This window comes from Tenrec ecaudatus, chromosome 7 (genome assembly GCF_050624435.1).
Source record: "Tenrec ecaudatus isolate mTenEca1 chromosome 7, mTenEca1.hap1, whole genome shotgun sequence".
NCBI lineage: Eukaryota > Metazoa > Chordata > Mammalia > Afrosoricida > Tenrecidae > Tenrec > Tenrec ecaudatus.
The window spans coordinates 62,830,599-62,856,973 of record NC_134536.1 but is presented as its reverse complement, the minus strand read 5'-3'; the positions used below and the strand labels follow the sequence as shown (position 1 = coordinate 62,856,973).

General features: G+C 44.2%; 1 protein-coding gene across 1 annotated transcript in view; it reads left to right on the top strand.

The window, feature by feature from the left end:
• FIG4 (FIG4 phosphoinositide 5-phosphatase) overlaps window positions 1-26,375 on the top strand; it is a 129,949-nt gene that overhangs the window by 61,071 nt on the left and 42,503 nt on the right. Inside the window, exons 11-18 of the mRNA XM_075554682.1 lie at window positions 1,072-1,205; window positions 3,168-3,284; window positions 5,049-5,094; window positions 5,664-5,812; window positions 7,672-7,838; window positions 17,280-17,418; window positions 24,491-24,549; window positions 25,309-25,456. Of these exons, the coding sequence (XP_075410797.1) occupies window positions 1,072-1,205; window positions 3,168-3,284; window positions 5,049-5,094; window positions 5,664-5,812; window positions 7,672-7,838; window positions 17,280-17,418; window positions 24,491-24,549; window positions 25,309-25,456 (959 nt within the window). The remainder of the gene's footprint in view (window positions 1-1,071; window positions 1,206-3,167; window positions 3,285-5,048; window positions 5,095-5,663; window positions 5,813-7,671; window positions 7,839-17,279; window positions 17,419-24,490; window positions 24,550-25,308; window positions 25,457-26,375) is intronic.

Here is a 26,375-nt window from a genome sequence, read left to right as displayed (position 1 = left end):
TCAATGGCCAGATCCCATTGTGCACGGGGTCACTGGGAATGGGAGACTGACTCAAAGGCCGCTAACAACAACCAAGAATAGGGCAGTTAAGAACCTTGCCCAAGGCCGTGTGGCAGAACCAATGATTTGAGAAGCTAGCCCCTCTTGAATGAGAGGCAGTATGGTGTCTAAGGAGGTTCAGCAGGCAAAGGCCAGGGTTAGCTCCACAAATGCCTCTCAACTGCAGGGCTTTGCGGAGACACGGATTTAAAACCTCTGAAAGTGCCAGTTTACGAGTTCTCTGTGCAACCCCAGGGCGTGTCTGCCTGGCCCCAGCTGCTTGGAACGGAGCGTCCCTGCAGGGGTTTCTGCTGCCCCCGGAGTCCGGGGAATGCTTGCCGGAGGCTGGTGTGGATGAGCTGGACATCCTAAGGCTCCTGGCAGAACAAAACCTGCCATTCTCGGGTCTTTCAGGTTCATTAGTTGTTTACTTCAATTCGCTATACATGTATATTGGATTTATATGATTTTTAGTAGGTCAGTTTCATTTCAGTATATTAAAGACTTGGTGTGTGTGTGCGTGCACATACTTTATAAGTATGTTTTTCTGAGACATTGGGCAGTGTAAGATATGACAACATAATAATAATTTATAAATTATCAAGGGTCCATGAGGGAGGTGGAGTGGGGAGGGAGGGGGATAAAGAGGAGCTGATATTAAGGCTTGACGTAATGTATGGATGTATGGATTGTGATAAGAATTGTATGAGCCCCCAATAAAATGATTTAAAACACAAACAAAAATAAAATAAAACTATTCCATATGAAAAAGAAAGTGATTAAAAAAAAAACCCTCACTGCCATCAAGTCAATTCCAACTCATAGCAGCGACCCTCCAGGACAGGATAGAGCTGCTCCTGTGAGTCTCACGAGACCAATTCTTTACCGGCATAGAAAGCCCTGCTTGCGCCCCTCGGATGGCTGGCGAGTTCAAACAGCCAACCTTGCATGGCCAGGATGCCACCAGGTCTCCGTATCAGAAGTGACTGGAAGACTCAAAATGTTTGTTTGCTTGTTTGTTTTGAAACCAAGGAACGCGAGAAACGAAAACATGAGAGAATCCTGAGTGAAGAACTCGTAGCGGCTGTGACTTACCTGAACCAGTTTTTGCCTCCTGAACATACTATCGTTTATATCCCTTGGGATATGGCCAAGTACACCAAAAGGTGAATAGTCATATTGTCTACTTATGGTTTTTCCCCTTTCTTGTATCGTAAAATAGCAGTGAGCGTATCTGTAGCAAAGTGAATGCTACACTTTTCATTTCCTTCACAAACCCACTGAGGGCCTGTTTTGCTGCTGGTATGTAACGGGACTGTTGAGGTGGATTGCCCCAGCTATTTTGCCTTCCCCTTGGGCCATTTGCAAATTCTACTGAAGCACCAGGTCATTGCAGAAGACCTCTCCGCCTCTACCGGACGTTGAGGCACCGTTCCCACTGTTTTCTCTTTCTTTCAGTCTCATCGCTTAGCCACTTTCTCGGAAACCACTTGCAGATAGACGATCCCATTTATTTTGTGGATGAGCCTGCAGTGACTCCCGGGTGTTTATGTAAATCCAGACTCCATAGTGTAATATGCAGGTCTCGCCACCTGGCTCGCGCCAGAAGATAAGACCTTTTACTCTATTCTCAGGTTGTTCTGTTCTGGAAGACCTAACCTTCATACTACTAACGGGCCTTTATTCCTCTTACTTATCCTCGCGGTAGTGATTTCCACCCTTGCCTTTCAAGGTCCGATCCCAAACTCTTCTCTTCCAAAGAACCTTCTTCCATTCACCCTGTGATGCCTTTTTCCTCACTTATCACGTATGCAACTGAAAAGTACTAGGTTTATTTTAAGGTCTCATATTTTGAAATATTGCCTTATTGGTTGGTACTTATGTCACCATGCTTTTTTTTTACCCCTCATCATTTTGTGTATACATTGCCTTAACTACTGTTTGATCATTTCTCTCTCGCATTGCAATAGCAACACAAAAACTCAGACAAAATCCATGATTAAATGGTTTATTAAAGAAGCTAACAAGGTATAATGCTAGTGGGCAATGTTCAGGATACTAGTTTACCGGACATACTACAAAGTTTCAAGTTTGCTCATAAATGCCCAAAGGAGCATGCTACTCTTTTACAAGCCTCAACCCAAAGGCAGTCAGCTCCACTACCATGTGCCAGCAAGCCTGACTTCCCCAGTTAAGTGCCCAGAGGCACCCCTCTCCAGTAAGCCTCAGCCCAAAGTCACGCAACTCCACTTCCGTGGGTCAACAAGTCCAGCTTCCCCAATTAAGTGTCCAGAGGCACCCCACTCTGCAAGCTGGTCTTTTGCTCAAAAGCTCTCATCTTAACTTGCTCTGTGGGTTGGGAAGCCCGGGACTCTGTGCCATGCTCTGGCCCCTCTGATGGCACAGCTGGACCCAGGAGGTTCACTGTGCAGGGATCTCACATCCAGAGGACACAACCCACACCTAGCTCTTGCTGGTAATGAGATTCCATCCTCCTGCTTCTCAGAGGGCTCATTTTATACACAGCAGGAAGCCACTCTAGGAGAGCCTGTTCAAAATTACTCACAGGTGACCCCTGTCAGGTCTTCTCTCACCTTCTTACCAGACCCATGCAGAGAAAGGGTGTTTGGGGGGAGCTAGAGATATAGGCTAGAAGAGCCACATGAAGCCTCTGCAGTGTAGTTAAGATACCTGCACACGCATGCATGAGTGTGCATACACACACACACACCATGCTAGAGTATAAGCTTTTTTATGGGTTGGTGCCGATCATGTTAATTTATTCTTTTTTTAACCCCTGCCACTCACAGTGTGCCTTGTATTCTTCTCACTTACAAATCTCATGAATGCATCTGACTTGACTGCACCCTGACGAGCGAAGAGCTTTGGGAAAGGCTGTTCCAGGGGTGAAATGGGCCAAGATGAAAAGTCCTCAATATCTATCACATTAGAAATGCTTTGTGCTTGCTTGCTTGAACCTTATATTGTAGAAAACAATTATTACCATGCTCCTCTTAAATACCAGTAGTGGATTTTAGAAACCAAATTCCTGACTCCCATCCCTGAAGACTTCATTTTGCTTAGATAGAACAAGCAAATAAACCGGATTTCTCATCTTCTCTCTTCAGCAAGCTGTGTAATGTTCTCGACCGGCTGAATGTGATTGCAGAAAGTGTGGTGAAGAAAACAGGGTTCTTTGTCAACCGCCCGGATTCCTACTGTAGCATTTTACGGCCAGATGAAAAGTATGTATGGCGTACACAGAAATGTGTGTGTCTAAATATGCATTACGTAAAGTAAGCATGTTGCCTCTGAGGATAAAAACTAATGTAACTGTGAGTGGGTTGTCCTTCTCCTTGAAGGAGGACTTGTGTAGTTCTTTGGGGAGGTGAACCACTTATGTTTAGCAGTGAATGTTTACTGTAAGCACGAGAATTCCCTTCGTGGTCGTCTACCTGGAGATAGAAGCCATGGAAACTTTTTCTCTGCCTTCACAGAAGGAACATTACAAAAATATTTCTGTAAAATTGTATGCAGTGAATTCTGTTTTCCACTATTAAATAGGAACAGGAACTCTCCTCACAGATGAATGATGAATATTTTTTATGAAAATATTTATCATGTCTAATAGTAATTTGTTCACAGATCTTTCTTCATGCCCACTTTGGGGGCTTCCTCGGGTCAAGGATGCATGTTTCATTCATCTTTCAAGAATCCAATTTTCATAGATGTCCAACATTTCATGTTCAGTTCCCGTAATGTAGGGCAGTGGTAAAAACCCTGCTAGTGTCGCCGTGAGGTCTCCAGTAGTAATCCTCATGTTATAGTTTGCATTTATTGTCATTTATATTTCAGGGCATCTTATTTTAAGAAATTAAAATAGCATTGTATAACACTTGCCAGCTTACACAACACCTGCCCACCTGTTCCTAAGCACACGGATTGCAGGAATAGTCTGGAGGAGCCGCTCCATAAAAACCCAGCACAGTGCTGTGAACAGCGGCCTTGCGATGCAAAGCTGGAGGTGGTGGGAAACCCAGTACTGAGAGCAAAGACTAAGGTTCAATGTGGAAGATCCACCACAGTTGCCATTCTTACCGACAGAGCCCAAGTAGGCAATGAGCAGAAACTAAAGCAAGGACTTTGGTTGGATTTGGGTGACAAAATCCCAGAGTGGGGGGCACGGGAGCACGTGATGTTGCTTCTTTCCTGGGCTCTCTTTAAGGGGGGGGGGCGCGGATCACCTTCCTCTGAAGGGACAGAATCAAAAGTCCCGAGTGGTGAAGACAGTTAAATGCTTGACTACCCACCCAGAGGGGACTCAGCAGGAGCACCTGATGATCTGCTCCAAGGGGTCCCCGCCTTGAAAACCTTATGGAGTCAGGCCTTTGAACCGCTTCCTTTCTGGTTCACCCTCCTGCTGAGACTTTCCTTGGGACTCCAGATAGTGAATCAGAGTGTATTTTAACAAGCTCCCCAGGTGGTTCTTTTGTGTACGTTCTCGCTTTGATTTTTTAACATTTGCGAATTGGGTGAAGGTTTACAGAGCACGTCAGTTTTCTATTCAATGGCTCATACACATTTTGTCTCATGTCATTAATTGCAATCTCCACAATGTAACACCCCTTATCCCACTTCTTCCCTGTGTTTCCCATTTCTATTTCTCCTAAATATTCTCGATTTTGAGTACATTCTGGTGTATCCCTCCTTATACATAACAATCATGGGGCATCTTGTTAAAATGTGCATCCTGACTCAGTATATGTGGGGTGGAAAGCCAAGTTATTACCAGGGAGTCCAACGGATAAACTAGCTTGCAGCCCTGTATGGATCACATGCGGGGTGGACGTGGGTTGGAATTGGCATAACAAGAACCAATAACAAGCAGAATCAGTTGATTTCTTGAAGTGTAGTCTGCTCTCTTACTTTACTCCCAGAATTCTTAACCAAAAAACAGGCTAGAGAACATGCCAATAAATTTTTTCTAACGCATCTATTTCTAATCACAGGTGGAATGAACTAGGAGGATGTGTGATTCCCACTGGTCGCCTACAGGTATAGGAAATATTGTCTTGATAATTAATAGAATCTTTATCCACAGGGCATAATGTTTTCTGACAGCAATCATCTAGAGAGATACATTCACTACAGAGATTAATTATGCTTTAAGGCTGATTGGATCTCAACCACTGAATATTTGGTTTGTACAGTAATGGAGACATATGGGATAGGGGGAGCACATTTGATTAATTGATTTATGTGGGGAATGTTAACTACTGATTTTATCTCCATAAAACTAAATACATTTTCATATATCGACTGGAAGGGTTAATGATGCTGTTGGAGTGTGGTCATATGAGCAGCCAAAATGACCTTGAATTAACTAAGAAGTTGTTCTTCATGCTTTGGCCTTTAACTTTATAGTAGATGAACTAATTAAGATGTGTTCAGAAATTACTGCCACCACTTCCCTAGTCTTTCTTCTGTTTCTTAAAGAAGCCAGATCTGAAGAAAACAGTGGCAGCAGTTGTAGTTATTGAGTATGATTATTAGCAAAGTAACAATTAGTTGCTAGTATTATTAGTACCATAACTAATCTACAGTGTGATGGTGTTTACCCACAGACTGGAGTTCTTCGAACCAACTGCGTGGACTGTTTGGATCGCACCAACACAGCGCAGTTTATGGTGGGGAAGTGTGCCCTGGCCTATCAGCTGTATTCCCTGGGATTGATGGACAAGCCTAGCCTCCAGTTCGATACAGACGCAGTGAGGTGAGCCTTAGTTTCGGCCCTGTCATTGGCAGTGGCAGCGAGCAAACGTGGTTAGTCGTGAGAATGTTGAGCACATCACGCTTCTACTCTCAGTTCTTTCAAACCCAGATGTTGCTAGAAGACATTATGCAAATGAACTCTGCAGTACAGATTTCTATAAGACTGTGGCGTGTGTGTGTGTTTGTGTGTGTGTGTGTGTGTGTTGCCAATAAACACCTTTTCTGGATACATTCAAAGTGCTTTGGAATTCTGGGAAATCCGGTACTTCCTGCTGGGAGGCGGGAGACACCTCTCTCTCTGCTACTCCCTGGGAGACATTGCAGCTGACAGGACACATGGAACAATGCCCTTAGTTGGAGAAGCCACGTGTGCCTACCCTGATGCAGCTGGAGAAGCCACAGAGAGACCCCTGCCAGCGCTGAGATGCTTACAACGCCACTGGATCCAAAGACTTTCCACCTACTGGCCTGTGATACTCCTGCATTCAGCATCATTGCATGTGTTTTGTGAGTTCTGATGAGGACTTTATAGATTGGCATTGGACATATGGGCTAATATGGGAGTTACGGACTTGATCTGGACTGGGCTGGGATGTTTTCTCAAAGTGCTTAGTAGAACTCAGTGCTTGGGTTTTTGTCTTGTTAAATGCAATATTCATTATGTGCTCCATACAATTTTGAATTACAAATGTAAAACTCCTAGAAGGTAGTTTATGAAGAGCGGATTGCTGTTTCTTCACTCTGTTGGATCCATGACCTTGAGTGAGGTACAATTTCTTGAAAATACAATGCTGACAGCTGCTGGTCTGGGGACTTCACAAAGGCTTGAGCTAGGAAAGCCATCAGTTGCCAAATGACTAGACCCCAGTGTGGCAGGCAGGGATCCCAACTAGTTTAGTCAGGCTTGAGCCCCTGCTGAGAGTTTGCCTCTCTACCCCGGGGACAGATGAAATCCGAATCTACAGCCCACAAACTCCCCTGTTGATTACTATGTACATATAAGAACACCCGGGGGAATCTCTAAGCCTCATTTAAGCTGTAGATCCTGATTCATTCTATCTGGGCTGAGAAGGCACACTCTCAGCAGGGGGTCAAACCTGGATGCTCCTGTTCTCTCAGCAGACACTTGAAAAAGCACAGGTTGCTAACATCTCAAACACATTTCTGAGTAGGATGATGATTATCTACCTGTGAGTAGAGCATGCTGTCAATTCCGAGAGAACAGAAAATTCTGTCATGGGGGTCAATTTTCTCTGGCAACCAGCAGAGTTCCCTACTCACTACCATCGAGTGGATTCATAGTGACCCTGTAGGACGGGGTGGAACTGCCCTTGTGGGTTTCCAAGATGGGAACTGCTTACGGGGGTGGAACGCTGCATCTCTCTGCTGACCTTGTGATTAGCACGTCCACATGTAACCCAGGAGCCCAGGCCAGTAGTAAAACTGCCCACTCCTTAGGAGAAAGATGAAGCTTTCTACTCTTGTAAAGATTTACAGCCTTGGAAACCCACTTGGGCAGGTCCTCTCTGTCTAACTGTTATGCGCTGAGATGGACTCATTGGCCGTGAGTTGGCCGAAAGTTAGAACTGATAGAAACAGCAGGACCTGGCTCTGGTGGGCCATGTTCTGGGGCTCTGGCTTCCTGTTGAGAGTTTCCTGGGACTGGTGCCCATGGGAATATGATCAAGTATAAAGCATTTTTCATTTGCATTTGTCTTCAAGAAGTTGAAGATTCTACTTGAATGGCAAGGCTTAGAAGAACCCAAAAGTAAGAGAAGGGGTTTGAGCACGGGCCGAGTGAAGAACAGGGCAATCATCCTGCGAAAGCTCGTGAACGGGAATTCTCCTTTTGCTTGTTAGGTTATTTGAGGAGCTCTATGAGGACCACGGGGACACCTTATCCCTTCAGTATGGTGGTTCTCAGCTTGTCCATCGAGTGAAGACCTACCGGAAGATTGCTCCCTGGACCCAGCACTCGAAGGACATCATGCAGACCCTGTCTAGATATTACAGCAATGCGTTTTCAGGTAATGCTGAAATAACAGGTGTTTCGAAAGCTCAGCCTGGTACGTAAGTTCCTTCTTACACATGGACTTTTCCTAGCCATCTGGCTAAGTGGATTCAAAGTTAAATATTCGGAAGTTTAAATAGAACACAGTCTGTCCCTTAGCAGGTGCTCAGTAAATATTCTTTGGATGAAAAATGAACAAACGCTCTGTATTTTGAACAAGGCATTTTGCCCAAATGCAAAACTATTCCTCATCTTCTGACTCCTGTGTGTCTGATTCTAGGACATGGGTAACAATGGTTGAGGATATTGGAACCTAATAGTTTTGAGTAGGGTTCATGGTTTGGAGGACTTTCTAAGAAAGTGAAAGGTTAGTGGTTTTTAAAGTGCCAGTTAGAACTACATACAGTCAGCACCAAGCCACCTCCTTATCTTGTCACTTTTGTCAGTGCTAAGTGTAATGGGACGTTAAAATCGCATCTTTCCTGCCTCTGGTCTGGTGGAATTGCCAGCAGTGTGGATGCTACAGACCAGGTGACTGTGAGTCAAATTCCTGGGCACAGAATTTTCTGAGGAAACAGGCAGCAGTTGACTCCATGACTCTTAGGAACCTAAAACCAGGACCACAGTTTATAGACCGTGGAACGGAAAAGCTTGGGAAAGAGTCTGGGAATGAACTGTTGCCAGGAAGGGAGTATCACGCATCTACTCCCCTGCCCCCCTGTCCTCGAGAGGGAGGACTTCAAGGGGCCTCCGAGAGCCCTTCTGAGGAGAGTGGGGGAGGACAGGCTGAGAAAAATGTGACCGTATTAGCAGCGACCTGCAAAGGATAGTGTACCAGATATAGTCCATTACTGATGACCAGCTCTGAACGTCATAGGAAAGAGTGCTGGCGAGGCTTGTGCTGGCTTCTGTCCATGGATAAGGCCTCGTTAAAAACAAACACTTAGCAATGAGAGCTGGGAGATTACTAAGGAGCTAAGGAAGCAGACAAGAGATCACGGGACGGATCGCATTGAGTAAGTATGCTGTCTAAGACCTCTTTAAAGTGCCGAAGCGCAAGGACATTCCTTTGAGGACTAAGGTATGCTGACCCAAGCCATGGAGTTTCCAGTCGCCTCCTATGCATGTGAAAGCTGGACTTTGACTACTGAAGACTGATGAAGAATTGATGCATTCAAATAACGGTACTGGCAAAGAATATTGAAAGTACTATGGACTGCCAGAGGACAGACAAGTTGGTCTTGGAAGATGTGCACCTAGAATGCTCCCTAGCGGCCAGCCTGGTGAGACTTCATCTCATGTACTCTGGACATCTTGTCAGGAGAGACGATTCTCTGGAGAAGACCATCATGCTCGGTAAAGTAGAGGGACAGTGAAAGGGGGAAGGCCCTCATGGAGAAGGACGGACACAGTGGCTACAACAGTGGTCTCAGACATAAGAATCATTGTTAGGCTGTCCCAGGACTGGGCAGGGTTCTGTTCTGAGAAATACCCAACAGAACTAGAGGCCTGTGTGGCCTGCCTTCTGCCTACCTCACCACCATCCTGCCTCTTCACGTATGTATCCCGGCCCTGTGCCTCTGGTCTTCAGACACACTGGCCTGACCACAGTTTCCTACATAAGTTGGCCTTCACTGCTACTGCCTCACAGAAACAACAGTCACGAAATGAAGTGATGTCTTTGGCAAATCTATTGCACAAGACCTCATTAAAGTGTTGGGGACCAAGCTACGCCTGATCTAGCCATGGTATTTTCAGTTGCCTCATATGCATGTAAAAGATGGACAAAAAGGAAGGAAGACCAGACAAGAGTTGATGCATTTGAAGTACAGTGTTGATGAAGAAGATTGAAATTACCATGGGATGCAAAAATATCCAAAAATCCATCTTGGAAGAAGTACAGCCAGAACGCTTCTTCAAAGTGAGCAGTGAGACTTGATCTCATGTCCTTCGGACTTATTGAGAGGAGGAAAGGACATCAGGCCTGGTAAAGTAGAAGGTCCGAGGAGAAGAGGCAGGCGCTCAGCAAGCTGGATTGACACAGTGGCAGGGCAGCAGCCTCACACGTCACAACGGGCTTCCGTTGTTTGCACAAGGGTTGCGGAGAGTTGGAACGGGCACCGGAAAATCCCACCTACTACACGGTCTTCGAGGCCCTTCCTAGCCAGCCGCTCATGTGCTCGACTTTCACGTCCGCCAATTTCCCTTCATTGCATTTGTGACTTGGCTTTGTACATTGAGCACGATTGTAATTAAGGCAGTAGCTGTGCAGTGAATTCTGTTGTGTGTCTGTTCTACCGTCTTCCACCTCCAACCTGGAGACTAAGAACTTTGTGAGCTGCTTGTTGACCACCTTGTTCTCACTGCTGTGGCCAGGGCAGGTGAATAGTTGTAGAATTAATGAATACATAGGTTTACTTAACCTAACAACCCGCATCGTCATCGTCGTCGTTGGATGCCATCAAGTCAGCCCTTCCCCACAGCCACTGAACACAAGAGAATGAAACGCTGCCGGGTCCTGAGCCGCCTCTAATGGGCTGAGCCCAGGGCTGCAGCCACTGTGTCCATCCAAATCCAGGAGGGCCTTCTTTTGTTCGCTGCTCCTCTCCTTGACCAAGCACGACGTCTTCTCCAGGCACGGTCTTTCCTAACAGCAGGTCCAAAGTATGTAAGAGGAAGTCTTCCAGCCTTGCCTCTGAGAAGCACTCTGGCTGGACTTCTTCCGAGACCGACTTGTCCTTTCGGCACTTTCATGTTCTGTCAATATCCTTCTTCAACATCACAATTCAATGCATTGATTCTCCTTCGATCTTCCTTATTCAGTGTCCAACTTTCACATGCAAATGAGGCAATTGAAAATGTCATGACTTGGTTCAGGAGCACCTTACTGCTCAAAGTAACACCTGTGCTCTTCAGAACTCCAAAGAGGTCTTGGGCAGCAGATGTATCCTTTGATCTCTTAACTGCTGCTTCCATGAGTACTGATTGTAGATCCAAGCAAGACAAACTCCTTGACAATTTCAACCTCCATTCATCATGATGTTATCTATTGGTCCAGTTGTGAGGATTTGTGTCTTCTTTGCATCGAGTTATAATCCACACTGAAGGCTGCAGTCCTTGATCTTCATCAGCAAGGGCTTCAAGGCCTCCTCACTTTCAGCCAGCAAAGATGTGTCATCTGTGTACATTTGGCAGTGTGTGTCACTCGGAAGCACTGGAACTATTCTTATGAAATGGCACATCCTGCCTTCAGCTTATCTCCTGTTATCATTGTCCCCATAATAGGAGTTGTCACTGATGATTATGGACCAAGGAATGTGTGTTCTTTAATAAGAATAGAGGACTGAGAGAATGCCCGTGGACACGATTTAAAGAAGGAATAAAACAAACAGAAGATGATTTGAGAAAGTGTTTGTGCACAAAATGGAAATGGTAAAGCAAAATTATGCACACCTGAAGGCGGAATGGTTGAATAGGGTACTATCAAAGAATGATGTTATGAAGGAGATGGCTAAAATAGTCTTCTTTATTTTAGGAAAGCTGGCATTATTAGGTGTGCACTTATTTTAAACTTAAAATAGGTATGGTATTACATAATGTCGATAGTATATGCATATTTATAGAAGTATTTTCTTTAAATTAAAACAGGAACATTTTTGCAAAACTCAAAATCAGTCTCCTCATGGTACATAGCTAGGGTGGGCAGAAAGTTTCTTCCTCAGAAACCAGAATGGTACAACTAGGCCGTTAAGAACTTTACCTTTGGTTTGTGTAGACAGATCAGTGGTATATGGACAAACGCCACTTGGGTTGATTTATTAAAAAAAATTGTTTTTTAAGGTTCCACAGGTTAGCCTGCTCTGAGCTTTGTCTTTCAGTAGCACCTTTTGGTTTTTATCATAACTGATTGCACAGACAGTTGGAGGGGGCCAGCTGGGAAGGCGTGGGGACCTAGAGGTTCCTGACAAATGTTAGAAAAGCTTTGTCTTTCTCTGTAGGACCTGGTATGTTCTTCCTCATCTTCTTTGTTAACACTCACATTTTAGCAAGCCTGGATTTTCTAGCTTAAAGCTTGTCGAATTCCAATCTTATTAGAAGCGGGAGGAGCACCTGTAGCAGTTTATAGATTTATTGTCTACACCAGGGGCCTTTAAAAAAAGGTTGTGGGAGTGGGGAGGGAAGGGGAAAATGAGCAGCCAATATTAAGGGCTCAAGTAGAAAGCAAATGTTTTGAGAATGATGATGGCAACAAATGTACATATGTGCGCTTGACACAATGGATGGATGGATGGATTGTGATAGGAGCTGTACGAGCCCCCAATAAAGTGATTTTAAAATAAAAAAGGTTATGGGGATAAATTCCATTATCTTTTCATTCCATTGTCTATGAACTTTTTGCACCCTTCTTATACATGATGCATAATGCATGCACGTGTGGGGTGTGTGTATGGAACCTAAGTGGAATGAGTATGTGTATGTGCACATGGAGAAGCAACATGTCCTCCACAAGCAGAGATTTTGTCTTAAGCCCTCCAGGTGAACACTCCCAAAGCCCTTGCACAAGGCAGGCAGCGAGGGCGGGAGACCGTGTTCAGATGCTCCACCACGCGGTGGGAGCGGAACTCTCCTTGTTCTTTCTGCTTACCGCTGTGGGAGGGATGCAGAGGCGCTACCTGAGGATGTGCAGTGTACGAGAATCATACGTTAGCTTCCTTCGATCAGCCTTCGATCAACAGGGCTACCATAAATACTTTGGGCTTGCCCGTGGTCCTCTTTCTGCATCCCTAGTGTCGGGCACAGAGTTGATTCTTGGATGGATTTCCTTTTAATTACAAAAGTATTTTTGTTCATTGCAGGAGATACAGGAAAAATTAATTAATTGCCATCTTTCAGTGATAGCCACTTGTTACAATTCAGGAGACAGAGTTCTTGTGGTGTTGTTACATAGTGACTTAAGATCTGCACTTGAGTTTTAGGTCATGTGAATCCTTGGAATGGTTAAGTGCTCACGCAAGGAGCCTTGGCGGCACTGTGGTTATGAGGGCTGACAGCTCAGCGGGGCCGGTCCTGGCATCTGCGCCTGTGAGCACTGTAGTTTAGGACACCCCCGGGGCAGGGCTGCTCTGTGCTGGGGGGTTGCTGAGTCCGAATCCACTCACCGGAACTCGCCAAGCTAGCAGCCTTGTGATGCTTTCTCGCATGGCTATGTACGTCTTTGAACACACAGACACCTTTGCGATCTTTGATCTCTCCCTATGAAAATGCCAGAAGCAGATCTGCTTAGCTGTGGGGTACATTTTCCAGGGCTCGTTCTTCTTTTCTTAAGTGCCCAGTTACTCCCCAAAAGGCTACAGCAGTGAATGCTATCCTTGGCGGAGTCTAGGAATGTCTGTTTTGAAAAGTGGTTGCCAGCTTTAGAGGGTAGAAGAAGGTTGTCTTCATTCTTTTTTTTTTTTGCTAGCCTGTAAAGTTGAACTCTTATGCTCATTTTCCATTTCTTTTTCAGACAGTTGTTTGTTTTCATTTATGTTAGCAGGGTTGTCTTATCAATTTTATTTTATTTGAATATACTTTCAGAATATTAACATTTTGTCTATAATACATGATGCATTTTTCTTCTTTGCCTTTTAATATTATCAATATTATGTTAATATCTTTGCCTTTCAATAGAGCTGTTAAATTTAGTTTGAGATGTAGAATTTTTAGCATTTCATATAAAATACATTAAGCTTTTATATAGTTACTTCTTTTAGGAACCTCACCTACCCTGGGATCAGAGAAAGGTAGATACTCAATTTTAAATTTCATCTAGTTCTTTTATGATTTACTTTTTAAAATGCTCAATTGATATTTATTTCAATGTATGTTGTAAAGTAAGGGTTTAACCTGCCTCACAATAATTAAGCAGTATTAGTCTGTTTATTGAATAATTTTCCCTCTCTGATTTCAGCTATCACTTTATCAAACTATTTAAAGTGAAAGTAACAAATAGTCTAGTTCCAAAATACATTTTATGGTAAAAACAAACGCAAGTGTACTGCTCAAGTCAAACCAGTTTTGCTATATTGATGCTATATAAAAACCGTAAACAATAAAATTGGTGTGTGTTTGCTTCACTGTTTGAAAGGCGCTTGAATGGTGAGTAGTTTGCTTTCCTTAAATGCATGCTTGAGTGTCAAAAACAAGTGATCATTTTTCCGTCTTGTATCCACAACTGCAGAGAACCCGCCTGTTTTAAGCTCTGGTCTGAATCTAAAATACTGTTGTCATCTCGCTGGGAGCGGTTGTCTTATTTGCAGGTACAAGTAGCCAGGAGAAGAGCCTCAGGCTTTCCAGGTCTGGCCTTATGGCCAAAGTTTATTCAGTGGCCACAAATGCCATAAATGCTATTTTAAGTTATGTAGAGCAGTACATCCAAGAAGTCTTCACTGTAATCCAGTAAAGGAATAGCCTTTATTTGGTTGTTTCTCACATCTGGCACCAACCATCCAAATCTGCTCACATCGAGTCAATTCCGACACATAGCGCTCAATCTAGGGTGCCTGAGGCTGTGAATCTTTATGGGAGCAGCCAGCCTCGTCTTTCTCCTATGCAGTGGCTGTTGGGTGTGAACCTCGAACCTTGCAGTTGGCAGTCCAGTTCTTACCTGACAGCACCACCAGGGTTCCTTGCCTTTGACCCTACTTGGTGAAAATTAGAGGAAGCTTCTACAGTTAATCTTTGAGCTACAAATGCCGGAGTCAAGGACAGCTAACACTTGCCCTTTGAGGCCATGCGCATTTCCTTTCATTTTGAAATGGTTTAACCAACCCCTACTGCAACAGAATCTTCATTGCCATCACCTTCCCGTGACACTGGCGCACCTTTTCAGTTACTGAACAGGCTTCAAGGATTTTCTGGCACTAAAGCCCAGGCCCCCAAATTGGGCTGCTCGTTGGGATTGCCTGGAGATTCAGTAAAAAATCTACAGATTCCTGGACTCCTCCTGGAGCTTCTGATTCCCGAGCTTGCAAACAGAGCCCGTGGAGCTGTCCTTTCACCAGTCCCTGGGTGTTCTAACGAGGAGCCAAGGTTTGGAACCTTGACACTAACATCAGGCTACAGAGGAATCACATGCGCCCACTCTGTGACCAGCCTCCAAATCCAGCTTCAAGATACAATCAGGAATGGATCTCATTCGAAACCGGGGGGCTGCCTGTGCCAGGTGTGAGGATGAAAGAAACTCCTTGAGAATGGATATCTCCTCTAGATGATAATAGGATATTGCAAGGTGCTACAGAGAGGGGATGATGATGCTCGAAGGTTATGCGGAAGCAGAAAGAATGCGCTTCCTGCGGGAGCCGTGTGTTTGCTTTTGCACCGTGTAAATTGGGGAAGTGATAGCTGCATCATTTAATTGGTGATATTTTCTCATAACAAGTGGCAGAAAAACAGACCCTACATAGAATCAGCTTATGAACACATTTGTTTTGCATCTGAAAGGCAGTATTATCTTGATGGAATGGTTCGTCAAGGTACTGATAACTGGGACTCCAATTTGAATGCACCAGATTTTGCTTACTTCGTTTTACCAAAATGACCACCTAGCTCAACAAGGACTGTTTCATTAATTTCAGATATACCTGTGTTCACTGTGGCTGTTGAAAGAAAATTGATTTTATGAGAATGTTTTCTTGCTCCTGAAGCAGTCATTTACACTCTGCTCTCTCTCTTTTCTTTTGGGCCTGATACTCATTTCAGGGAGAGGTTATTACTTGTTTGGCAGATGCCTGCCCCCACCTGAATATGTGGACAAGAATGGGAGAAGGAAATGAGGAGCCGAGCGGAGATGCCGGGAGGGGAGCGCCTTTGAGGGGAGAGGCAGTGCATTCAGGAGACCTCTCCAGTACTTAGGATCATTTTTACCAAAGCATCATTAGGAGAAGGCAAAGAAGATAAAAGACACAGCGTCCGCTTTGTTAGCTCTTCGTATGGCTAGGAAAGATAATTTGGGAGTGGTTGAGTAGTTGAGATGAGGCTTTTATTCATGAGCTCGCTCTTCCTGTGTGAGCAAACAAACACAAAAGAGAACAGGCCGGGCTCCCGACCCAGGAGGGCAGAGAATGCGGTAAACATCGCCCACGTTAAAGGAATGGGAAATAATCTTTTCAAGGATGAAAAGTGGGAACCATGCAATGGACACGCTCAGGGTTACGTAACAGAAAGGGGACAGTAATCGGCTCCGTGGATGCGCCTGGGCGATCTGGGCGCCCCTTCGCCATGTTTCAAGGAAATGAGCCAGAGGAGACGGTTCATTTTCACATGAAGGCCCCTCTCAGGCGTAGTGGTCGTTCGGACAGGTTTTCCCAAGAGGCCGGCACAGTGCAGTTCCCACGCCGTTCGTCTGGTCCCTGCCCTCCGTGTGAGGGAGCTCTGAGGCGGACATGCAAACGCTGTGGAGCGAGATCTGAATTCCGCACGAAGTTTTTGGTGACTTGCAGAGCACATACTGGGCATCTGTTTTGTATGTTTGTTTGTTTCAGCGGAGAAATTTAAAGTTTAATAGTGTCTCCGTGATCTGATGAATATTAACTTATTTTCCATTTGGATTTCCCTGCCGTCGAGTGAGTGCCGACTCAGGCCCTGTTAGGACAGGGGAGGCCTGTGGGTTCTTGCTACGTTCCAGACTGTAACTCCTCACTGGAGCACAGAGCCCCATCTTCCCAGCCTTCTCCCTTTGTTTGCACAACAATGGAAAGCCGTTCTATCAAAAACAAAACATAAAAGCTTTCCTTTTTTGGATAGAAAGGTTTTAGGTTTTTTTCTGACAAAATTACAATTACAAAGAAAAAATTCTTATAAATGGTAAAGCATTTTAAAAAATTAAAATATTAATTGAATATTTGTTTTCTAAGTCAAACATTTTGCTGGTTGTTATACATATTCATCTAATTTTTCAAATAAGATTTTTATTGCATAATTGAGACAATTGGCAAGCAATGTAACTTTTATTGACATATAATTCGTGTACCATACAATTCACTGGTTTCAACATATTAAAAAGAGTTATGCAATGATTACCTCAGTCAATTGCAGATCAGTTTCTTCATTCTTGTACCTATTATTTTTTACCTCTCAATTAGCCCCCAAATCCTCTACTATGAACTACTAAATCCCCTACTATGAGTTATGAAACGTGTTACTGTCTCTAGACATCTACCGATCCTGGATCTCACATAAAGAAAATCAGTATATGAATTTTGAAGCACAGCTAGGAGGCACCTTCAAAAGGTCACAGGAAAATGGAATGAACTGACAGTAGGATTTTCCCATGAACTTTTTGAAGCCCCCTCATACTATTATTTTTAGAGACATGTCCTATGAGTGTACAGTTGTACTGCGATCCTCCTGTGGAAAAGTTCCTTGAGTTGTGTACATCAGCAATGGAATTCCTGAGATACAAATGTTTGTGTTTTAGATGCTGACAGACAAGACTCCATTAATCTCTTCCTGGGCGTCTTCCATCCCACTGAAGGAAAACCTCACCTCTGGGAACTCCCCACGGATTTCTATTTGCATCACAAAAACACCATGAAACTTTTACCAACAAGAAGAAGGTATTTTCCATTCCAGTCTATCATTTAAACTCAGATTTAATGTCACTTTGAATATCGACTGCTTTTCTTTTCCAAAAATAAGCATGGAGACTAAACTACAGTTATGCCATCAGAAGTGTCGTACTTTGATGTCCTGATAGATTGGGGAAATAGTGGTTAGTAAGGGGAGTACTTTTCATAAGTTGTAGTTCCACTAAAGCAAAGGGCCATCATTGTTTAATACTTCCGGCAGACATGGAAATCCCAGGGCTCTAAAGTTGCAGGGGTCACTTCTGGTTTTCTATGTGTGGCATGAAGCGTTGGCATTCCAGTGTCCTTTTCTCTTGGCAACATGCCCAGCTCTTGTTGACACTCTCGAAGACCATGAGAGCCCCCGTGGTGTGCAACCTCTCCTGGCACTCCTACCACCCAGTTTGGGCTTTCTGGAATCAGTCACCAGTCTAGAGTGTTAGGAAAACAGGACTGTCTCCCTTGTTGTTGTTAGGTCCCATTGCGTCGGCTCAACACGTCGCAACCCTCTGCACAGCAGAATGATGCACGGCCTGGTCTGCGCCACCCTCTCAGCCCTTCTTGAGCTTGAGCCCGTTGTTGCAGCCACTGTGTCTCTCTGGCAGAGGTCTCCCCCTTTTCCACCCCTTTAGCAGTCTCGAAAGATGCGCCTATCTTCTCAAGAGGCATTTTAACAGGAGACCCTACCGCATGAGCTTCAGGGTCAGGTGGCATTGAGGTAGGATCTCTGCAGTTTTATGACCTTGAACAACTTACTCAGTCTCTCCAAGCCTCATTTTCCTCATCTGCAAAATGAAGATGCTAGACACATCCCCCCAGGGTCAGTATGAGGTTGTAATGAAATGTCTCTTCAATGTTTTTAATTGACATGTGAGCAAAAGTTTTAATATACATCTACTCCTCACTGTCAGACCATCTCATTAGCTGACAGCTTGTATTTACAACAATAATAAAACTATTAAAATGATAAAAAATATCCTGCTATTTTGTATATTAAAGGCGTATGTTATGAATGCTGAAGTGTAACATGAGAGTAACACTGGCTGTGGAGGTTAAGGCTGTGTGTCAACTTGGCCTGGACAGGTATGCAGTGACATAATTTGTTAGTTATGTAATGATGTGGTCATCCTCCAGTTTTTCATCTGATGTGGTCCTCCTCCATTTCCATCTAAAGTTGTTTTTACAAAACAACTTGGCCTTTGAATACTTTGTCAGTCTTGATTGACTAGAGAAACAAGTCCAGAGACATTCATATGTGTATAAGAGAGAGCTTTATATCAAAGAGTAATTGTATATTAAGAAAACATCCCAGCCCTACCCAGATCAAGTTTATAAGCCTGATATTAACCCATCTGTCCAGTACAAGTCTTTAAATTCCTCTTCAGATTCACACAATACATGCAAAGGTGTCAAATGCAGGAAGATCATAGGCAGTGGGTAGAAAGTCTTGTGGCTCCAGTGGTTGTGAAAGCATCGGCGCTGGCATGGGTCTCCAAGTGGTTCCCCCAGCACCAGGGTTCTAGCTGCCATCACTGTAGCTCTATATGGCTTGCCAACAGGAAGGCAGAAAGGTGAAGCCAAGAATCCTCGGGAGAAGGCCATGTCCACACAGAAGCATGATTGGCTAGGACCTGATTGACAGGCTAGACTCTACCCCTTCACTCAAGTTGACAGGAGAATATGTATAAACTGCCACAAATGATAACAAGTGTCACTAAGTGAGGAGTGGATATATATTAGATTCGAGCCTGATCTATTTTACTCAAAGGTCTGTGATGTCAGATTCTCCCCTAATGCCTTTCTCAACTTGCAATATCAGTTTGATATACTCATTTTTGTGCGCAAAGAAGCCTCCTATGCACATTGCAGGCTTACTGCCAGCTGTGCTAATTATGTCTACAAACCACAAACGACTAGTGAGTTAGCACGTGTCCTGGACAGTGGTTTGAGCCCCAGCAGCTCTGCAGGAGAAACTGTGGCAGTCGGCTTCCATAAGGATTTCAGTCCCGGAAACCCTTTGGGGAAGTTCTGATCTGTCCTGTGAGGTTGTGGTGAGTCAGAATCAACTTAACAGCAATGCGTTTTGATTGGATGGCGTAGCTGCTATCAAATTCTGTGTTGCTTCATGAATGTTTAAGATAGTATAAAAGTGTCAGAGCTTATATCTTTATTAAATTTATTCTTATGAGGACATCTTATTGGAGTAGATTTGTTAATGCTTGAGCTTACTCTTCCTGTAAATGAAAATTGGCCTTTTTTCCCCATTAAATTTAATAGTACTTGATGATTGCTTATGTGAATTTTTTCTGATAAACACAGTGTTTGGGACTGATGGTGCGTATGTGGTAAGAAATGAGCACAATTACCTATTTTAGCTTTGGTGATGACAATTGATTTTGGGTAAATGTGTTGATTTTCTAATATTTTGTATCACTTGGAAGTATTGAGAGCATTAATGTAAAACATGGGAACGACCCGAATTCGGTGTTTACTGCAGTAACTAGCTGTATAATAACAGCTTAGATTAAACTTAAACTACTTGTTTACCTTGCCTTCCGTCAGGGAAGCAGGCAGCCCTGGAGCCTATGGGTGGCAATTAAAGGAAGCCGCTGTTCCTGCCCCATTTTCTAGATGAGAAAAATGCTGCTCTGGGTCTGACGCAAAATCAACTCCACTGCCTGCTACTCAAGAGCTGGGGGCTTCGAGAAAATCGCTTACCTGGTTTAACTCATACCAGCCACATCAGTAAAATGGGAATACTAATAGGACCGAATGATTTTGGGGTTTTCTGAAAACCAGATAAGATGATGCATATAAAGCACATAGCACCTGATAAAGTAGATAGTAGTGTTAAGTGCTTTCCAGTCAGTTCTGACTTGTATTGACCTTAGTGGTGGTGTTACTGTTCTTTAACGAGATTATATTCCCTAATTGTATAATTTATTATAACCCCGGAAGGACCATACAATCTAGAAATGTAGATATAATATACTTTAACCACTTAGCATAACATCAGTGTACCTTTAATATGCCTTTGCCTATGTTCCCACACTTGGAGGCCATCTGTATTTTATGCTGTGTTTACCAGGGGCTTACTCAGAAAGAGTATTTTTATTTCTTAATAAAGGAAGATGAAATAAACCACTAACAGAAGCTTTGCTCTGAAAAGGGCAAGATGTCACACGCCCAAGATGCCACTTACTGAGTCAGTGCCTACGGTATCACCAAGATGATTTGAGATATTAAGCATTCACTATGTTATTGATCCTCAGAGTTGGGAGGTTTCCTGACCCTGATCAATGCCTGATACAAGCGTGCCTCTGTCTCCCAGGGAGAAGGCATCCGAGCACTGCTTGGCAGGTCCTGGTTTGCAAGTGGGAAGTGGCCGGTTGAGGACAACTGTTTCTGGACAGTTGACCTACACACTTCTTCTTCTGCTGCTGAGATATGCTTCTCTGTCAGTTACCCTTCGGACCTAACTGATGCCGTCCACTGAGACGAAGGAGCGTCATTTCCTCATCCATTTGTTGCTGTCTTCAATAGTTCAGGACAGTTTCATGCATCCTCAAAAGCTCTTTTTTGCCTGAGCTAATGGGTCTGTTTCTTCAGTAAATTTAAAAAGCAAGTCTGACCCAGTCTCGTCACTAATACAAGACTGTCTCTTGCTCCGCCCCCCCCTTACAATGTATTCCCAGTTAACACGCATTCTGTGTGAATGGAAGCCACATTCTCTAGGCAAAGTCTTCATGTGCCAGCTGGTGCCTTTTCTCCATTCCTCCTCGGCCAGGGTTGGAACAAACTCCAGTTGCCATAAAACTCTGCCCCCGAGGGTTGTCCATGACTGATCGCTCTGAAGTAGATTGCCAGGCCTTTCTTCCCAGGTGCCTCTGGAGAGACTCAAACTTCTAACTTTTGATTAAACAGCTAAATCCACCCAGGGGTGCTTTGGAAGAAAAAAAAAAAGCGTAGCAAACCTGGTTGCTGTGAGTTGGACTCAGCTGGGTGGCAACAGCCAAGCCTAGACCATCACAAACAAAATAGAATTTACACAAGTACACGTGTGCGCATCCGTACTGTCCCTCCCACCCCCAACAACGAACCTTCCACCTCTCAGGAAAGAAAATGTGATTCGCTTGGGGTGGCTTGTTCTAGTGAGTATATGTGAATTCCTAGAGCCAGCCATCTTTCAGGTGACATGACACATCTCTAGCCAGTACTTGAGTCCGTTGTCTAGCTGGGAATGACACCATACTCACTGATGCCTAGTTTTTGGAATCCAAACCACCACCACCGCCCCTTACACACACACACACACACACACACACACACACACACACACACACACACACACCTCTTACATTAGAGCATCGCGACTGTATCTGCCCATGTCTAGGATCATTTCTGTCCATCATCCCTTGAAGGAGTACGGACCCACCCACACCAGACCACCTGATGGAGACAGGGTGAGGGTGTGGTTTTGATAAGTTGGGCGACATCTCTTCCCTGGACAGCTTTCTCGAGCGCGTTTAGAAGGACTCCACAGCTCCCATCGGTCTTCTGGACCGTGCTGGCTTCCCATCTTGTGTCTGTCCTCTTTTCAGCATGAACCTTGGCATGGTGGGTGAATGTAGGAGCCAAGTCTCAATGAAGCAGCTCAGCCTTCTCTCTCATTGTATTCTTTTTCAGTTTTATTGACATGTACAGTGAGGGAACTACATGTCCATGGTTTCAACATATTAAAAAGAGCCGTGTCACCAGCACCACAATGAATTTTAGCATCTTCATTCTTGTACTATCAGCTCCCTCCTCCCCTCCCAGCGCGTCCTCTCCTTATTCACAACACTGCAGTTCTAGCACCACGCAGAGTGGGTGTTGGTAGATGCTGGACGCGAGAGCGAACCTCCCCATGCAAAGCCTCTCCCTCCTCTGGCCTTTCCATCCTCGTTGGCATCATCGGGGAGGGTGACATCACTGCAGACTCTTGAGCCCCACCTACTAAATCAGACTCTACCGTTTCACTAGATCCTGAGTGATTTGTATGTCCGTTGAATTCTGAGACGCACTGCTCAAAATCAGAGCTTTAGAAGCCTCTCCTGTTATCAGAGCACATTCCCCCTTTTATTCTGTAGACACAATGTTCCTTTTTCCATCTTCTCCTTGGCCCAGAATGCTGCTCACCATTTTCAGCCGTGGTCCTCTCTCAATCCAAGTTCATTGGGGGGACAGTTCCTTCTATTGCCAGCCTCGTTTAAATACTCCCCTACTTCTCATACCCGGAATTGAGGGCGTAGTGTCAGCATTTTATTTCTAGAAAGTCCTTCATTTCTATTACGTTCTCTATCCTTCTTGGCCATCGGCTCTTTATTTTCTAAATCTGTTGGAGAAAAAAGAAATTCTTTTCAAACTCGATGCACTGTGTTCATTTCCTGCCTTGGCTCTCATGAACTTTAATAGAGCATTTCCTTTGGCTATATATTTCATCAGAGCTTTATTTCCAATTAACTTCAGCCTTCGAGAGAAGGCCACTCACCATTCTTTCAGATCATCTGCTCTTAGGTGATGAATCTTCTTCGGTCTTCCTTAGTCAATGGCCGACATGCATATGAGGCTGTGGTCAGGCTCACCTTAGTCCTCAAAGTAACATCCTTGCTTTTCAACACTCTAAAGAGGCTTTGTGCAGCACGTTTACCCAGTGTAATGCGTCTCTGATCTCTTGACTGTTGCTTCCATGAGCATTGATTACAGATCCAAGCAAGACAAAATCCTTGACAACTTCAACCTTTTCTCCACGGATCCTGATGTTATCTATTGGTCCAGCTGTGAGGACTTTGGTTTTCTTCACATTGAGTTATAATCTTTACTGAAGGCTGCAGTCCTTCATCTTCATCAGCAAGTGCTTCAAGTCCTCCTCAGTTTCAGCAAGCAAGCTTGTGTCATTTACATACCACAGGTTATTAATAAGTCTTCCTCCAATTCTGATGCCACATTCTTCTTCATATAAGCCAGTTTCTCGATCATTTGTTCAGCATACAGATTGAACAAACTCTGACACACACCTTTCCTGATATTAAACCATAAAGTATTCCCTTTTTCTGGTCACACACTGCCTTCCTGATCCATGTCCAAGTTCCTCATGGGCACAGCGAAGTGTTCTGGAACTCCCATTCATCTGAAGGTTATCCATAGTTTATTATGGTCCACACAGTCGAATGCCCTCGCATAATCAATGAAACACAAGTAAGCATCTTTCAGGTATTCTTGGCTTTGAGCCAAGATCCATTTACCATCAGCAATGGTATCCCTCGTTCCATGTCCTCTTCTGAACCCAGCCTGCACTTCTGGCATCTCCCTGTCAGTGTATTGCTGCAACCATTGTTGGATGATCTTCAACATTTTACTTGCATGTCATATCCATGACATTGTTCTATAATTTGAGCATTCTTTTGAGTCATGTTTATTTGGAATGGGAACAAATAAGAATTTCTGCCAGTCAGTTGTCCAAGAAGTTGTCTTCCAAATTTCTTGGCATAAATGAGTGAGTACTTCTAGTGCTTCATCAGCTTAATGAAACATTTTATTTGGTATTTCATTAATTCCTGTGGCCTTGTTTTTGACTAATGCTTTCGGTGCCATGTGAACATCTTTCGTGAACTGCGTTGGTTCTTGCTCCTATGCTACCTCCTGACATGGCAGACTGTGGAATAGTTCTTTAAGGCGCAGTGACGCTGTACATTCTGTCCACCTTTTCTCGATGCTTCCTGCATCAGTCCATATTTTGCCCATCAAATCTTTCAAGACTACAACTTGAACTTGAAACTTTCTGTTCAGGTTCAGATATGCTGCGTATGTTCTTCCCTTTTGGTCTTCTGAGGCTTTGCACATTTCATTACAATGTTTGACTTTGTCTGTGGGGGACCCTGCTGCCATTTGAAGTACCAGTGACATAGCTTCCAGCATGGCAGCAGTGCATAAGCCAGCAGTGACAGACAAGTGGTGGACGATGAATTTTAGGAAACCAATAATTACCTTCAGCTCATCTTATGCTTTTATTGTCCCTTCACAGTTACACTCACTGGTGGACACCAGAGGTAATCAAATATTTACCACTGCCTTATGATGAAGGTAAGATACCCTGTTTCACTTTTAGTGTGATACATGTTTTGGAAGCAGACCCATATAAACTAGAAGCATTAAATCCTTTTTTTAAACACATTTTGTAGAAATAAGTAACTACTTGGTGTTCTTATTGCTATGTGAATAGATAAGGTTCTGTAATATCTCCTGGCAAAGGCAGAGAGTATGTTATATACATTTAACCAGGCCAACCCATGATCAGCGTTCAGCCAAACAGTAGACAGGCCAGTCAAGAAAACCACCAGGGAGGAGCGTGCTGCTCCACACGAACATACGGGCCCAAAGGAAAGCCTTTGCCCCCAAACAAAGCTCACCTGGCAGGAAGGGGTGGGAAAGAAGGACTAAGGGGGACAGGGAATCCTGGAGGTGTGCTGCCACACTGAGAGGTCACAGGTCAGGAAACAAACTATGTCTCAATAGTTGGATGGAACACGAATCGGCTCTGTACACTTTCCACCCAAAGCACAACCACAAGTTCAAAATCAAGAAAGAAAGAAAATAAGCTCTCCACCCAGCCTAGACTTCAGCGCCTTCGTGCCTCATGCGAGCTTGTCACGTCTGTGGCACTCGCGTTGGGTTTTCCGAGCAGGGAGCACATCTCCTTTCCAAGCGTGTGGGGACCAGAGGCAGGGGCTGCACCTCGTCCAGAGCTCCCACAGAGCGCTCTGTGAATACTGTGGCCGTTGTATGAATGTTGCCTACGCACCGTCTACAGGCGTGATGAGTAACGTGCCGTATCTCTCGTAGTTACCTGTGCCGCGAACTTAAAGAAGTTAATGGTGAAGAAGTTTCACAAGCACGAGGAAGAGATCGACATCCACAACGACTTCTTCCGGCCCTATGAGCTGAGCAGTTTTGATGACACCTTTTGCTTGGCTATGACGAGCTCAGCACGGTACGTGGTGGGTACGCTGAGACTGACCGTGTTCCTGGGCCCTGGTGTTGCTCGTGTGTATAGATGCGCCTTATTTTACCGCACAGGTGGCTTCTTGCGAATGGAAAGCCGACCACGTCAAGCGGCAGCTCCTGCTACTGTTACACACTGGAGCTCAATCCTTTTGACTGAGAAGTTCACAGCTGCTTTCCCTAGGTCCTAGTTTAGTGTTTGGAACGAACTCAGTTTTAGAAACTGCATAAAGATATTGAGAACTAACACAAATGAGTGGTATGAACATGGTCTTTGGTACTAGAAAGGCTTGGTTATCATAGATCGGCCACTGCTTAACTGGCCTTAAGAAACTTATTCAAACCTCCTGAGCTCTATTTTATCGTTCCTATGGATATTTGTGTGTGCATGTATACGAGGGGGAACCCCTCAAATGCAGAAAGCTCCGCTGGGCAGAGCTTTCATAGTGCCTCTCTTTCCTTGCTAGGTGAGCATCAAGCAACTTGCTCCGAGTTAGTGCACCCAGTGGCATCACCTGAGAAGGTTCTCTCTGGCCACAGTGAAATTTTTCATGAAAGCAGTTTTGCTCTAACCTCATTTTTTGTGGTTGCCAATTTAAGAGAACAACACATGGCTGTGAAATTTTGTTTACTGCTCAGGGAAAAATGCTGCAGAAATAATTGTGATGTTGAACACAGATTACAAGGACAGCACTAGGGGGGAAACTCAAGTGTACAAGTGGTTTTCTTGTTTCAAAAGAAGTGAAATGCCGATTGAAGACAAATCTTGTTCTGAACATTTGTCAACTTCCCAAATGAATGAACATGTTGACTCATAGTGCATTGGTAGTTCGTTTCCAGGTCAAACTATCAAGCTTTCTATTTAGAAGTTCTGAGAAGATTGCATAACAGTGTGTGACAAAAAAGGC